This window comes from Leuciscus leuciscus (assembly GCF_965113295.1).
Source record: "Leuciscus leuciscus genome assembly, chromosome: 8".
NCBI lineage: Eukaryota > Metazoa > Chordata > Actinopteri > Cypriniformes > Leuciscidae > Leuciscus > Leuciscus leuciscus.
The window spans coordinates 24,774,215-24,790,644 of NC_138732.1; the positions used below are offsets into that span (position 1 = coordinate 24,774,215).

At 40.6% G+C, this 16,430-nt stretch overlaps 1 protein-coding gene across 1 annotated transcript in view; it reads left to right on the forward strand.

The window, feature by feature from the left end:
• slit3 (slit homolog 3) overlaps positions 1–16,430 on the forward strand; it is a 173,499-nt gene that overhangs the window by 99,505 nt on the left and 57,564 nt on the right. Inside the window, exon 6 of the mRNA XM_082177377.1 lies at positions 8,370–8,441. Within this exon, the coding sequence (XP_082033503.1) occupies positions 8,370–8,441 (72 nt within the window). The remainder of the gene's footprint in view (positions 1–8,369; positions 8,442–16,430) is intronic.

Consider the following 16,430-nt stretch of genomic DNA (forward strand, 5'->3'; position numbering starts at 1 on the left):
GCAATTACAGTAATGGCTTCTGATAAATCTCCTGTAACAGTTTCAGGAGCTGATCTCGCTACTGTGGACTACACTCTAAAAAATAAAGGTTCCAAAAGGGGTTTTCACAGTGATGAAGGGATGTGCCCGAAGCCGAATGCTATGTTCGGGAAGGAATTGATGCATTCTACGGAGCCCCTTAAAATGACATGGTGATGGGAAAAAAAGTCGAGATTGAAGGAAAAAATATATTTCAATGCTTTTGCGTTCTCTCGCAATTATATAGTTGGGTGATTATATTGTATATAATTTGAGGGTATCAGGGAGTGCAGGGTATTGAATCAATTGAAATCGTTTTTGAACGCACGCTCGCTTTTCGAATTTGGTATCACGCGTACTCTGTGTATATACCTTATGCGCCAGAGAAACAAGTGTGCAACCATCTTAAGAATTTTGTGTTTGAACTTCCGATTTTGGCGGTAGCTCTCTATATTTCTATGGCATCGCTGTCGAAGAGTAATTAGCTGGTGAAGTGGATTAACTTATTGTAGAATTAACAAAAGTTATCATGAGCAATGTAATGTTTGAAGCGGATATCATAACAAATGTCAGATTTTTAAAAGCGACAAGTTCATTCATAAATTCGTAAGATCTTACCTTCATGCTGTGGAAATACAAATATGTATTTACCCTTACCTTCTGCGGAAGACAAAAGTGCTGAAAAGGGGTGGGGCTACATAAGGTCTATAGGGAGCGGCGATACTGACCACACATTTTACAAGATAAGATCTGTTGTGCACCAAATCCCCCGACATCGTCCTGTCGGTCATCTCTCCTTTCTATCTTTATGTGATAAGTGAAATCTGATATACAGTAATGTAACCGACTACACCAGCAAGCCTAACCATGTCCCTTTAGGGGCTCCATAGAATGCGTTACTCATTTACCATGCCTTTCCGAATTCAGATTTAGGACTTGTGACTAAATAAGTATGTCCGAAATCACAGTATTCATAAAAGAGTAAGCAAAAAGTACCTGGATGACCTATTTCTTCCGGCAAGATTCCCCGGGTGAGGATTTGTCTATGGCAGTGAAGTGGAGTAGCTGACGCTGGTTGGTCACATGATAATGACAACATGGCAAATGTAGTACGGGTTGTGAAGTAAATATTTATTCAAAATAAATACATACTCAAGAGAGAATGCGATTTCGGATGCAGCCACAGTCCGAAAGTTTCTTAGTTTGAAGAACATAATAATCTAAAGAATAATCTAAAGAACCCTTTTCTGCTATAAAGAACCTTTTGTACAGTGGAACATTTCCATGGGTGTTAAAGGTTCTTCATTGAAATATAGAAGCCAAAACCTTTTATTTTTAAGTGTAGAGGGGCTTATTTAATAGTGATTTAAATTAATAAATACTATCGCTTTTTTAAAGTAAAAAGCATAATCACCCAATTTCCTGGGTTCAAACCTTTAAGAACAGAGCATTGACTGGTAGTCTCCAACACGCCTACAACAATAAACATTGCCTTATGCAGCTATACTTCAAAGCCAGTCCCAGGAGCAGCGTTCCGATAATTCCCTGTAATGAATGAAGGACACAGTCTTGAAGTCGTCATTAATGGGAAACTTTGGTTGAAGTCAGAGATCAGCTATGGTATGCGGCCGTAGCGTTCGTGTGCATTCCCTGGCTCGAGCGCTCAGTGAAGTTCTGGGCGGTTTTGTCGCGATATCTGATGCCGGCTTTGTAACAAAGACTGTTTTCAGATGAAGTCTTTCCCACTGTGGGCTGAGAACCACGGGTCACATCATGCTCGATATCTCGGAGAGGTGTGGAAATATAGTTAGCTTTTGTTTAAAGACATGGTCATGCTTTTCAGTTGAAGAGAAAGAAGAAAGGAAAAAGTGGTGGGAGAGTTTGAGAAAGCCAAGTATACAGTATAGCCATAGTTCACTAGTAAGTGAATGAGTAGTCATTTAACAGACTTAAGCAACATAACATTCACAACGGGATTTAACAGTGCAAAGGTGATAGCTCATGGGATTGAAACTCTGTTAAGTTACAAACTTACTGTATATATTCAACCACTGGGTCACACCTCATCAGTATCATTTTCAGTGTTTAATTTTTATTCAGGGTGGTCTTTTGAATCAGTGTATTCCTGAGTGACACGCGTTTGTGCATGAATGTTGACTACCACCCGCCCTGGTCAGATTGAGTTAACTGATTGTCAATACTAACTCTGACCTTATTGACCCCTGTCAAATGAGTCGCAGGCTGCAGGAGCGTCGTCAATCATCTACACAGGTCAATAACTCTCTGCAGACACACTTAACAGATACAGTATGAACAAACAGCATTGGAATATACAGTTCTGCTCACAAGTTTACATACGTCTTGCAGAATATGGAAGATGCTAATATATATATATATATATATATATATATATATATATATATATATATATATATATACAGACCCTTTCCAAAAAATTTGAATATCATGGAAAAGTTTATTTATTTCCATAATTCCATTCAAAACGTTAAACTTCCATAGATTATAGATTCAGGGCCCACAACTTAAACGATTTCAAGTATTTAGTTGTTTATTTGTACATAATTTGGGCTTCCAGCTCATAAAACCAACGGAAACAGGATTTCAAAAAATTTGAATATTACATGAAATCACACAGTAATTACACAGTGATACCATGGTCATTGAACCAGGTTTTGGTTATTTTGGCAGTGTGGGCAGGTGCAAATCCTGCTGGAAAATGAAGTCAGCATCTCCATAAAGCTTGTCTGCTGAAGGAAGCATGAAGTGCTCTGAAAATGTTCTGGTAGACGGCTGCGTTGAGTGGACAGCACAGTGGACCAACACCAGCCGATGACATGGCTCCCCAAACCAACACAGACTGTGGAAACTTCACACTGGACTTCAAGCATCTTGGATTGTGTGCCTCTCCATTCTTCCTCCAGACTCTGGGACTTTGGTTTCCAAATGAGATGCAAAATTTGCTCTCATCAGAAAAGAGGACTTTGGTCCACTGTGCTTTATTAAATCCAGAGTCAACGCAGCCGTCTACCAGGACATTTTCAGAGCACTTCATGCTTCCTTCATTTTCCAGCAGGATTTGCACCTGCCCACACTGCCAAAATAACCAAAACCTGGTTCAATGACCATGGTATTACTGTGTAATTACTGTGTGATTTCATGTAATATTCTAATTTTTTGAAATCCTGTTTTCATGGGTTTTATGAGCTGGAAGCCCAAATTATGTACAAATAAACAACTAAATACTTGAAGTCGTTTAAGTTGTGGGTCCTGAATCTATAATCTATGGAAGTTTAACGTTTTGAATGGAATTATGGAAATAAATAAACTTTTCCATGATATTCAAATTTTTTGGAAACTGTCTGTATATATTTTTTATTTAATTTTATTAGCACTGCCCTTTAGAAGCTATACTTATGATAATCATGTTAACGTCAACTTATGAGCAGGACTGTAATACAAATTATGTCATGAGATGACTTAATGGTAACGTTACTTGTAAATTTGACACCATAATATTTATATAATATAATAATATAACACGTTGTCATCTAACACTCACTGACAAATTAATCGTAATCATTCAATAACACTTGAATGTAATTTTTAGCAAATTTTACATTGAATATATACACTGTACAAATAATAATGTTGTGATTTATTTTTTTTATTTTTTTATTTAGACAAAATGGTATACAGTTTGAAAACTGCCATTTATTATTATCTGCAATAACATGTACATAATTATTATTTGTATCTTCATTGAAATTGTAATGGTAAATAATGTGGCAGTTGGGTCCATGATACATTTTGAGAACTTTGTACATATAGCCTACTTATGTTGCATAAAAAAATAATGTAACATTACTTTTCATAAAAAATTAGCTATGTAATATTATTTGTTATTTTTTATGGACAATATTGTAATGCGTTACTTTAAATTGTAATATTCCCCAACTCCACGTACAAATGCAAGCTTTTTTTGTGAACATTTTTGTGGAGCATGTTTTCCCCTGATGTTCTTACAGTGATGTCTATGGTGTTAGACAGTGTTTGAGTGCTCATCACATCACTGTCATGTGCACCGTCACACTCTGATGGATGAATGATAGGTACAGGTAGGCAACACTCATTTCGTCAGGTAGGGCTTTTTAGAGGTAAGAAAAAGGACTAACAAGGATTGAGCGAGAAGGATGGATTTGTACGTCGGCAGCGTGTTTCTCTCCCACCGACCTGCCTCTGCAACGCGTGGCAAGGTGACTCTTGATTTAATTGCTGAAATCATCCAGCCCTCGGTTTTTTTACGGGAAGGAGGAGGAAAAAAAATGGACAGGCAGCGTTCCAGGAATGAATTGATTTTCTCGTATGCTTTTCTACCTTAATGTCCTCTATTTGAAAATGGCTATGCACGCTTTGAAGGCAGGTTGAATCTCCATCTCTTATATCGCCCTCACATTTCCACAGTTTTACAGGCTACAGCATGCTGGAGTCAGCATCCGCCTTTAGCCAGCATCCTCCACCTTTTATAGAGGGGCCATCTGGATAATATGGTCAAGATGGTTCATCCAGCTAACGAGAGTCTATGTTGCACCTTATTAAACCAGACACAATATCTCCGTCTGCCTTTATGGCTTTAGTCATGCCCTCCTACTGTTCACCAGACATGCTGCGCCAGTCATGTTAACCTCGAGAAGCGTCAAGCGAGGGTGATGTCGTAGATTCCCTCATCATATGCATGTTCGAGTCCTTCTGCGAAAACATGCCTGATGAGCTCTATATCAACATGACGTGCTTGTGTCAGCGGGGTACGTTTCCCATTAGAACAGGTGCTGTATGAGCAGTGGATTCATGGGAAATGGCTTACACACATTCATTCCATTGACATTTGTTATTCATAGCAGATAGAGAGGCCGTATGGCATCTGCACATGTAGGGCACACAATACTTCATTACCTGAAACCGAGGCATCATTAAGAGAGCGGCGGGTCCTGTACGGCAAACCATCAGATACGTGGACACTCAGATTTTTACCCCTTTGTGGGAGGCTCTCATCTGTGTGCTAATAAAAGCCTTTCTATTTCATGTTCCTGTACCCAGATTGTCACTCTGACCGCGCGTGGGTTTGAATTATGTCCGAGAGGGCGAGGTTCAGTCGCTGCCCGCTTTACAAGATTCTGCGCCTAGCAGACGGGACTCTGCAGAAGGCAGATCTCAGCTTTTCATGTGCACTGCTGATGCTGAAACACACACTACAAATGATCAGTGCATCAGTGTGGTGTGAATGACACTGATCCCACGATAGCCAATCAAAAGTTTGCTAGCTCTGGGAATCACTTTCTCAGGACACCCCTCCAAACCGAGGCTGTCCTTCTGTTAAATTAGGACAAGAGGCTAGACAATATGAGACCAGATAAATTTAGACAATAAGACCAGATGAAATGAGACAAAATGAGAAAGAGGAAGAAAATAAGACTGAAGGAGAAGACAAAATATGATAGAAGATACAAAGTGAGATGAGAGAAGAAGTGAGACAAGACGGGATGAAATGAGACAACAAAGTGAGACAAGTCGGAATGAGATGAGACACAGTGAAACAAAACCAGTAGAGACAAGAAGACGCAAGGCATCAGCAGTGTGATACAGACACAACACCTCAAACCACACTTGATTTGGTGACCATGAAAGGTCACGTACTGTACGTCTGTTACGAATATAGACTGAATATAAGATTCATATTGTGAAGCTCTGATCAAGCATCAAGGCTGTGACGGTCAGTTCTAAGTCATTTGCTGTGTTAGTTATCGAGCGTGAATGAAATACGGCCATGCGGCTGCTGGTTAGCATCACCGACTCTGACAGATTAATAGTCTAGTGAAGGGAAGGAAGACCCATATCTGTTTCTTTCTCCCGTTCACTCCAGATGGGACACTGGCAGGACGAGAGCTCTAAAGTGCCAATATGGCTCATGACTGAGATGATTAAAGGCCAATGTAATTAGAGCAGGGAAATTAAAACTGGGACTTTCATTACCCAACACTACCATGTCCCACCTCTCCAAACAATCACCAAACATGCGGATATTCACACATACCACACGCTCGCAAATGTACTTTCAAGACAGCTATTCGCCCTTGACTATATTCAGTATTATCATTGCTCAAAATCTATAGCACATAACCTCTAGAGATCAACTTCACATGTTCAGATAATACAGACAGTTATGGCTCTGAAACCTGATTGAATGAGCTATGTTTGAATTCTACATATAATGTGCCAAGTATTCATAATATCACCTGCTGTTTGGCAGTTCACTGTATTACTTGCCAGTGGAATTTTCTATATTGTGATTATTATTAATCAAGAAATTAACCGTGAAGAAATAGCTTTTTGTTTCTGAAGTGCTTTTCACCATTCCATTCAAAATCCAGAAGGTTTTAATCAGTCACTGAGTATAGAAAAATTATAGTCCAAGGCACTTCTTGTAATATAAATGCTAAAAAGCCATTCTTTTAAAGCATTTATATAAAAATATGTGCCTTGTGCAATAAACGACAGCTTATCGTGAAATAATGACTTAAAAAAAGCCTTTCTGCTGAGTTGTCCTCGGGCTGTACGCAAAAACAATCAAACCAGTGCACCCTGATTTATGAACAAATGACTATAATGAGCTGCTTCTTTTTAGTGTAGCCTAATTCTTGAACAGATGAGCCAATACTTTTAATGAATGGTTCAAAAAGTCGAGTAAGTGCTTTGAATCAGGTTGACAAATCCTTCACTGTATTGAATTTATCAGAGTGTTTAATGAATCAACCTCTGACTCTCTTAATGAACTAGTTATTTTCAGTGATGTCCATATATGAAGAAAGTTTTGTGTCGGCATCATTACAGACTGATGCTCATTACAATGTGTCATTAAAGAGACATAATTGCTTCAGGTTTTGTGTTTTTGGTAAAAAAAAATTATATCTTATTTATGTGTGTACATATATCATTTACAGTATATAACATAATTGTTGTTCAAGCCATTTTATAAAAATCAATAAGCCAAAGAGGCTGTGTGTTTCAGTGATTTCACTATGATTAAGAGTCGTTGTAACACATGAGGCAAATGTAACACATTCACAGTTTTACTCTCAAGGCAAGTGTCTCTTTAAAGTCTTCATATATTTGGATGAAAAAATAGATATCATAAAAGACAAACATTTAAAGGGATAGTTTCCAAAAATGAAAATTACCCCATGATTTACTCACCCTGAAGCCATCCTAGGTGTATATGACATTCTTCTTTCAAACGAATACAATGGGCTAATTTTCATTTTTGGGTGAACTATCCTTTTAACTTTAGCATATAAAGAGTATTTAATTTTCACAGTCATAGTTAATGCATCTGCTGTGGGTGGATGCCATACAGTCTGTCCCATCAGCAATTATGGAGACAGATGCATGTCTTTTAGAAACGAGGGATGAATCGCCATAGATGCTCCGTTCTTCTTTATTACCCATCTCTAAAGACGCAAAGGCACAGTGTCTGTCATGGGTCAAATGTCACAGCAACCCTGTTTGCTGAACAAATGACTTAAGAAAAGCGCTTAGATTCCTTGTTCTTTATTCAAGTCTCTTTCAAATCCATCTCTTTTAAGAATGCAGAGAGGGAGGGGTAAATAGGCAGAAGGAGGGGCGGATAGCAAAGTCTGCAAATTAAAGTAAAAGGAAAAAGAAGCAAAAAGGAAGAAGTGCCCCTCACGTCTGCTCGTCCAGCTCCATGACCCCAGCTGATTTACGAACCCCTTCCTTTAATGAAATTGTTTCTTTGACAGAGCCGGTAAAAGCTTGTAATGGATTGGCTGCTCTAATGTAATGAAATTACTCCCATTCTGACTTTTAAAAAAAAAAAAAAGAAGAAGAAGAGGGGGGGAGCAGACGAGCGGGTTGGGGGGAGAAAATGCAATTAATATTTACAGAGAACTGACAGACGGGGTGGGCTGTGCACTATAGCCAGCCTCCCATTCTCTCTCTCTCTCTCTCTCTCTCTCTCTCTCTCTCTCTCTCTCTCTCTCTCTCTACCTCTCTTTGCCCCCACACTCTCAGCAGTGTGGCAAAAAGAGAGAGGATGAGATAGGAGGAGGTTATAGCCAGACAGGCCACTTTTAGCCAGCTGGTCCTTTATCCCGACTGCGGTGAGGAGAGAAGAGTAGCTAGGAGATGCCCGTGTGTGTGTGTGTTAGTGTGTCTACCTCCCTCCCCGCAGCCCCCACCTCTCCTCCTCCTCCCTCCCCTCAGCCCCCACCCGCTCGTCTGCAGACCTGCCGCTGACTTCTGTCTCTCATCTGCAGGCAACTGGACAGCAACCACATCAGCTGCATCGAAGATGGAGCCTTCCGAGCCCTGCGCGATTTGGAGATACTGTAAGTCCCCCTCCCGCCTCCTCTGCGGGGTTCTCTCCTCTCTCCTCACCTCTGCTGTCCCTTTCCTCTAACTCTGTCTGTGTGTTTCTTGGTTGTTCTTGAAGGACAAACTGTGTTGCGTTGTGGACCTGTGGCGCATAGTCTGGTGTCACCCCGTCCGGTCCGACACTGTGGCGTTTAGCATGCAGCCGCCCGTGCGACAGCTAAAGTTGCTCGTTTGTCATTGTGCTGCATCGTTGCCGTTAGAAAAAAGTGTTCTGACTTTTCTGGGTGCACCTTACCATTAAAACCACCGCCGTGCTGTGTGTTTTCTGTCTAGAATGTCTGTAGAATTGTGTTGTCTACTTTAAACCGGGTCTTAGACTCACTTTGACGATGAGATCTCTCTTCTGTTGCCTGCTGGGAAGTCTTCTCTGGCTCTCTGCGTTCACCTTCATCACTCACATCCTTAATCTCAGAACAGGTTTAGTCAGAGTTCATAGCAAATTCTTTGATAGCACTGGATTTGATGTGTTTGTGAGTGAGTATATTTTTATACCTTGGGTATACCCCGAATTGTCCCAGAGAGGCTGTGAGGCAGGAAGCGGGACATACGGGGGGGGGTCTAACCGCCGCATCTCCATCAAGCCAATTGGCAGGGCACTAAGTGCCAACCTCATCCTCCAAATGAGCGCCGCTCACTGGGGACCCGGAGTAAAGCCACCCCCGCCATTAATTCCTGGCTCCAGAGGACATGGCAGTTACATCATTGTTAGGCAGGTTTTTCGACATTGTTAGCAAGGTGTACAGGTGGTGAAGGGAGAATCAAAGAAGGAAAAATAGTTACATCTTTCATCTTATGCCCTGTGTCATCTTCTCGTGACCAGAACAGAAAATGACCTTATAAAACAGGAGCTCGGGAGCAGGAAAGTGTGAGTAAGTCGGGAATCAATTTTCATTAATAATACAGAACCTCCCTAGATTCTACCAAAGACCTTTGCAAGCCAAGGAGAGCAGTGGTACATGAATGCACATCACTTCCCTGCTGATTGAGGCGTCTCTCCACCCCTCTGGAGAAGATGAAACACACAGTTCTGCAAATGACACTGTATCATGGCTAAATATCCCCATGCGCTGTAATCAAGCTCAACCTTACACCTTACATCCATGTTCTCCAGTAGCAGATTCAAAATTCTGCTAACTGACCATTACGGCTGTGCAATAGGGCCAGTTTGTAAGAATATGACATATCTAGGTAATTGATGGCAAAATTAAGGAATGGCTTGTGGTTTAGGTGCAACGATTTAGCCACAAGTGATAATGCTTTGAGTCTCAATGTGAGGATAATCATTTCTAGCATGAGTTATATTACAACCCAGACTTACCTTTGTCTTATGGCTGATCTTTCTGAATGGCAGATGGAGATATATCTCATTTATCACCAAAGAGTATGATGACTGTCAATGAGATTATCGTGAGGTCATAAAATGAATCCGTAAAAGGGATTTTACAGGTAAAGCATCTTATATATTTAGGTTAGTGGTGGAGTTTTAAGTGGTGTGCCTTCAGAAATGTCCAGGGGTTATACAATAGACACGTTCAAGCACCGCAGTTTATGTTTAAAACAGTGTTGGATTATAGGAATTCAGGGCAAGCATGTGTATTTTTTTTATGTAGATTAGTATAATGTGACATCTGGAGAAATAAATGAAAGAACGGAAGATAAACATTTAAAAAATGTGATGTTAATGTGTGTTTTTGCAATTCATAACACACTTGAGGTGTAATTTAAGAGTCATATTAAATGCATTGTTTGAGTGAGAGGCCAACCGAATCTTTTAATCTCAATGATCGTTAAAGGCCTATTAAAATAGATGGTGCACTGCGACATAATTGAGAGAATTGAGCGTCCTTTTCCATCATTCGCTGTTGGGTTTCGTGATCGCTGTAGTATTTTTGTGATCACTATAAACAGCGACTAAAAAAATTGCAAAGCAGGGAGCTATTTAAACACTTCCATCGGGTTTCGAGATGGTGATCAGAGTGGAGATTAGACAGAGCAGTTCGCGGCTAACCCTCCTCCACAACTAAATGACTGCCAGTGATTTAACGCCTGCCAAACTACACAGAATTAATGATCGGCCCTTTCTGCTGATGAATTGTAATTTATATTTAACATAACTGTGCTAATGACTGAACTAATGACTTCAAAGCTATCTCGGACATTTTCTCACATAGGACGTGACTTGCATCCCAATGAGCTGAAGGAAGTGCGGTAGGCAGCACATTGATGTGTTCTCCATCTGCAGAGCACCTAAACCTGCCTAATACGAAGCACCCCCTTGATTATTTTCCATTTATAACTTAGGTACTGCTTGCGCTTGCGCTTGCTCTCATTTTAAATTCTGATCACTATAAATATACACCTAATCGAGCCAGTTTATCTTTCCATTCTCGCTTTAAATGTATATGTGAGATAGACTGTTCATTATAAGGTGTCCACCTTATCTTTGTTTTATTAGATTCATGAAATTCAAGTTGGTGTGTAACTAAGAACATTGGTAGTGTTTCTCATTTCTAATTTCAAATCAAATTTTATATATAATATTTAAATGAGGTTCCATGTGGTGTGAGAAAAACTGAATATTTTTCACGGGTATATGACTCAAACTCAATTTTCATTCATACACCATTGTCAAATATACAGAACATTTTTATTTGCTTAAGTGAGTTGAAAAATAGTTAATAAGATTCCTTAGCCAAGTCATTCCAGTGAAATGAAAAATCGCTGTTTTAAAATAATGAATAAAGGCTAAGTGTTAAATAAACTTTAAACCTTTCTTACAATAAGGAGGACAAAAAACTAAAACTATAATTCAAAATATGTATATTCAGCATAAGTATGACCAGTTTTAAAAAAAACATTCATAAAGCCAAAGAAAGCATAAAGATTGTTCAACTGGTCAAATATCCGAACGGATATATTTTTCAGCAGGGTTACGGTGAGCATATTTTGTTCTGATATCTGTTCTTATTGTGTTAAGAACACTATGAGAAAGTCTCATGTAATCTGTTTCACATTATGCTAAGAGCAATGTGTATGCTCTCAATGCTTGTTTTTGTCTTTAAACACTTTGCTCTTTTGTGGAATCTTTCATAATATGTTATTATCGTCCTTCCGGGCTATTTTGTAAAATGTGGTTTAAATGTGAGAAGGGAATTTTAAGTATTGTGAAAAAGAGCATTTTGGAAACTCCCCATATACCCTACTCAGTTTTGTCTACACACACCACAGCACTCTCACAAGCGCTGGAGCCTCTGCATATTTTATAACCACTTTTGTACAGAAAATTCTGGCTCTGAATCAAATGTCAAATCATGTGAATTTTTTTGCCCCGCTGTGTCATTTTTTATGAGCAGGGAAGTGCTGAGACATTTCCATGCCATCTCCTGAAGGTGACTTTCCTTCCCACCATGCATTGATAAGAAGGCCCAAATTTTCGCATTACCACTGTCCTGTCCTCCTGCCAAATGCTGTCATTTGTCAATGTGTGCACGGCACATTTTTCTCGACAGCTTGGCACAGACCTTGCTGGTCGAACTAAAGTGAGTTTAGCATGATAGCATGGGCACCATGCCCCAAAGGGACGTCTTTGCAGCTCACCAGGCCTGGTCGATACGCACCACTCGGTACTATGGCCTCAACAAAGCCATCTTCTCCATTTAAAACCACAGATGTACTTCTAATCATAAGTGCCGTTTAATGAGTGTTTCACATTTTTATTTAAAGAGACTAGCTTGTAGTACTATGGCATGCCACAAAATACCAACCAGGGTAAACCTTCTGTGTATTTGTTGTGTGTTGTCAGATTAAATGTTGATTGTGTAAGGGAGCGTGAGGAGGCGGATTATTAATCCTAGGTACAAAATGGCATTGGAAATATGCTGATTTGGAGAGGCTTTTGCATTTCTGTGGTTACGTTGACGTCCCAGGATTATTTTAGGGGGAGGCAAGTGGGCGTTTGATCGAAACCTAAATATATTACGAATGAAAAATCGTGTATTTCATATGGAAGGTTTGAGAAATATAATTTTCTTATGGTTAGGGCTTATGGTTTGGCAGTTTTCTACCTTTATAATGTCATTTTCTCAAAGAAAGACCTTTTGAATGTTCCTCTTGGCAACGATAACACTGAGCTTTGCTCTTTTCGGCCCCTGCCGCCCCTTATCCTAATCATTTCTAACCCCTGTGCTCCTGTAAAAAACATTAGCTCTTCTCAGATTTAACAAATGTCCTCTAGCTGGTGCAGTGGGTCCCACTTTGGGAACTCGGGACTGTAGATTCCCTTGAATCAGATATTCCATGCATCTTTAATTTCTAACACGAGTTGGCCTCCCTTTGGACAAATCAGTCTTACTTCTGCAGGGCCTGATTGAAAGGTTGTCTTTAGTCAATAGATGAGTCTTTATGTGACAGACAACAGGCAGGCGGAGGGAGAAAGGGCAAGCTGATGGCTAAATGAGAGGATGGATTAGGGGAGTGGAGGGGGAGAGAGCTGTCATTAGCTCACAAACAGCACTTTCGAGCACAGGAAATTGCCTTGCCACCAGACATGGCCCCATTGCGTTATCTTTGTGTGGTCTACGCCAAAGCTCGGGGAGATGGGGAGGGGGCGGGCTGGAAATCGTGCTTTTCAGCAGTCGGACCCTTGCGCACAATTAATCATTCGCTCCTGGATGGCCAGAGAGAGGAGGGAGGCCGACGGAACAGCTTAGATTCAATCTGTCCTCATTTGCGCTATAATGGCCTCATCAATGGCAGGGGAATCGTGTCTGTTTTCGGTGTTGTACCCGTTCTTTTCGCCTCTCCTCCCGTCCTCTCCTCCATCGAGGGATGGAGAGCTCTTTCTCTCCTTTCAGAGGAGGCAAAGGGTTGGTTTATGCAGGCATAAAGCTTCCCCTTTTTTGTTACAAATGCTAAGCACTAGTTTCTTTTTTTTTTAATAAGCCTCCACTTGGACACAAACCACATGAATGCGATTATGAGCAGAGATCATGTTATTTCTCTGTTTATTCTCAGTGGGTTTATTTGAATTAGCGGAATAACATCTGATTGTGGCTTTGTGCTGAAGCTGAACTTATGATGCTAAGCTAAACAATGGCAAAGATTTCCATCCTACGCACACGAATTCCATCACACTGCAACAAGTGGAGCCCAAGCGCTCATAATGAAATTACGCTCCATCTGGAGGCACTTTATTCATTTGTTTTGACTCGAGGGCCCGACGCAGGGATGCCCTTTAAATGGTTGCTCGGATGGACGCTTGCATTGCAAACTCACAATTGTGCTGCAGTAGCGATAATAGTTTCCCATGGAACCATGACAACATCACAGACACGTTGGCTCACATCTAGTTTCCAAGTCATATATAGACATGGTTGTGTACTCCCTATTCTATACACTTGCACTCGGTTTCACACCACATGAAAGAAAATATGGATTGAGAAGATAAAGAAAAGTTGAGCACAACACCATCATCTATCACATTTATGTATTTAAGAATGCAATTCAGAATAAGCATCAGTTACCAGGACAGTTACTTTCTGAGAAGTACACACTCACTGCTTCAATCCTGTCATGTCAAATAACATATGTCTTTGCCTCCTGATTTCTCAGGAAAAGTCAGATATCGGGAGCACTTCAGTTATTTCCCTGCAGTCCCCTGCATCCACCAAAACAACCTCTCTCTTATTTTCTAATTTCAAAATATTCTGGCTCTGAAAATGCTGCCGTCTTTTAGGAGTGAAGTATCCAGAGACCCTCTCCAAGTCCTCTAATGAAGGCCCGAAGAAAGCCTGAGAGCACTTAAGACCCCACTGTTAAGCTTTTTGCAACTGTGGGAAAGCTTTCTTGACATAGAAAAGAGAAGTAAAAAGAAAACGTGCCCCTCTGAGACGGTCTGAAGACTAAGCGTTGCGAGCAATTAACAGCTGCCTGGTTCTATTGACGCCTGCATCAATAGAGCTTTAAATAAAATCATAAAGTTACACAGCCAAGCTGTACAGTTTGGTTTTTGTCAGGTCCCGCATTGATTTCATTTCATTTCAGCTTGGATGCACTTTCTCAGGAGTCACTGTGGATGTGGTCATTAACCCTGCAGCACGTTGATTTTGCTTAACACATTTTTGATTTATGGTCAGCTACAAAGCAACACAGGCGAATGACTTTATATTGCTGGTGATGAAGACAAAGGAATTTTAAAGACTCAAGGTGATCTTCAATTATCACAAGTGGCTTTTGCAAGAGTTGCTCATGCTGCGCTGTTATTTGCTGAGATCCCACGCTGCAGCAGTGGGCGGCCCTCTGCACTGCAGAAGGCTGGATATAGGGAAGACTGACAGTCTTGTAAAAGACAGCAAAATGGGCTCTACTTAAAGGCCATTGGTCTAGTGCTCATTGTTTCTTGTAGAAAAGCTTAACTCAGCCAGAGCCAGAGATGTCCATATACATAAACAGGTGCAGTCTATCCACTGAGACACATGAAGGTCATCGCTCCGGGGCATGAAACATGTCAGGTTTAAGCTGACTTAACGTGACTGCGACGCCCAGTCCAGCTCCAGCTTTTTCAAATTACAATTGCATGAAGGAAATCTATATGAGATTATTTTTACTCAGGGCTTCTAATCCTGGGCACCGGATGGCTGAAATATGAATGAGCGAGCGAGCACTACCACAGCAAGCACAAGCTGTTCGGCGCTCTCTGTGGATCCTCTTCCCTTCTTTAACAGTCCTTCTTCAGGTCTCAGTCTTTTCTTCATTTTGTTCACTGTTCGTTTCTTAACTTGCATCACCTAACTTTGGAGGATGCTCCCAGAAGAGAGTGAAGGTTTCACAGATAGGAGTGAATCCTTCCTGAGCAAATTACATTTTCCCTTGGTGATGGTTTGGTATTACAGGCTTTTACCAGGGCGTTCCTCCCTTAGGCTTGCCCAGAGCTTCTTCTATTTACATCTCTACAGAGCAGCAGAGAACAGCAATGAAACCTCTGAGCCACAGCGGCCTTGACAAGAGGTTCGCTTTCTGGTGCGGATTTGGTCAACTCCTCACGAGGGTGATTCCTTCACCCTGTGTGTAATTTGTGTGGAATTTTTTGTGTGTCTATGTGTAGAATAACAATAATTTTCCATTCCATTTAGTTAGTTTTCTTCTTTCCCTCACTCATAATAAAGTGTTCCACCACAGATCTGAGCCAAAATCAGTATTCAGATATCATTTTAAGTCCCACAAGAATGTTATATTTTAGAGGGATTAGTTTCCCTCTGATTTGTACTGTTTTATAGTACCCACATTCAAGAAATGGACCCAGGCTGGGATATTTCCATTGGTCTGAATTGTAAATCTGATCACTCAAATGGTAAATAATGTAAATAGCTTGTTTGTTTACCACAGTGTTTAGACTGAACTACATGGCCTTGAATAAAAAGCAAGACCAGCTGCTGGTCTGATCAGTTGAGAGTATTTGGTTTCCATTAGCTCAAACAATAGAGCATGGCGTTAGCAAATAGGTCAAGGTTAAATTTCCAGGGAATGCATGAAGAAAATAAAAAAGTATAACATGAATGCAATGTAAGTCACTTTAGATAAAGAGTCTGCCAAATGCATACATGTAAATGTAAAATGTAAATCATGGAGGGGCCTTTAGAGAATTCACTCCAAAATTGTCTGTCATTAAACCTTTCATTAGAAGGAACACTCAGACCCCAAACCCGAGTTGTAAACTGAGTTGGCGTAGTCAGCGGGATTCAGCAGTTTCTCCCCACCAAGCAGGAACCATTTAAAATCCTAAATTGAGAGATCCCAGACCGTTTTCCAAGAGGTGGAAGTACAGGAGGCTGTGTGTTCTGCATGTGTGTGATAGGTTTGGGGGTTATGGGGTGGGATGGATTGATTACAAGATTAGGTCAGCTAAGTAGTGCTAATCACAACTGTGGCTGGTATGACAGGAAACA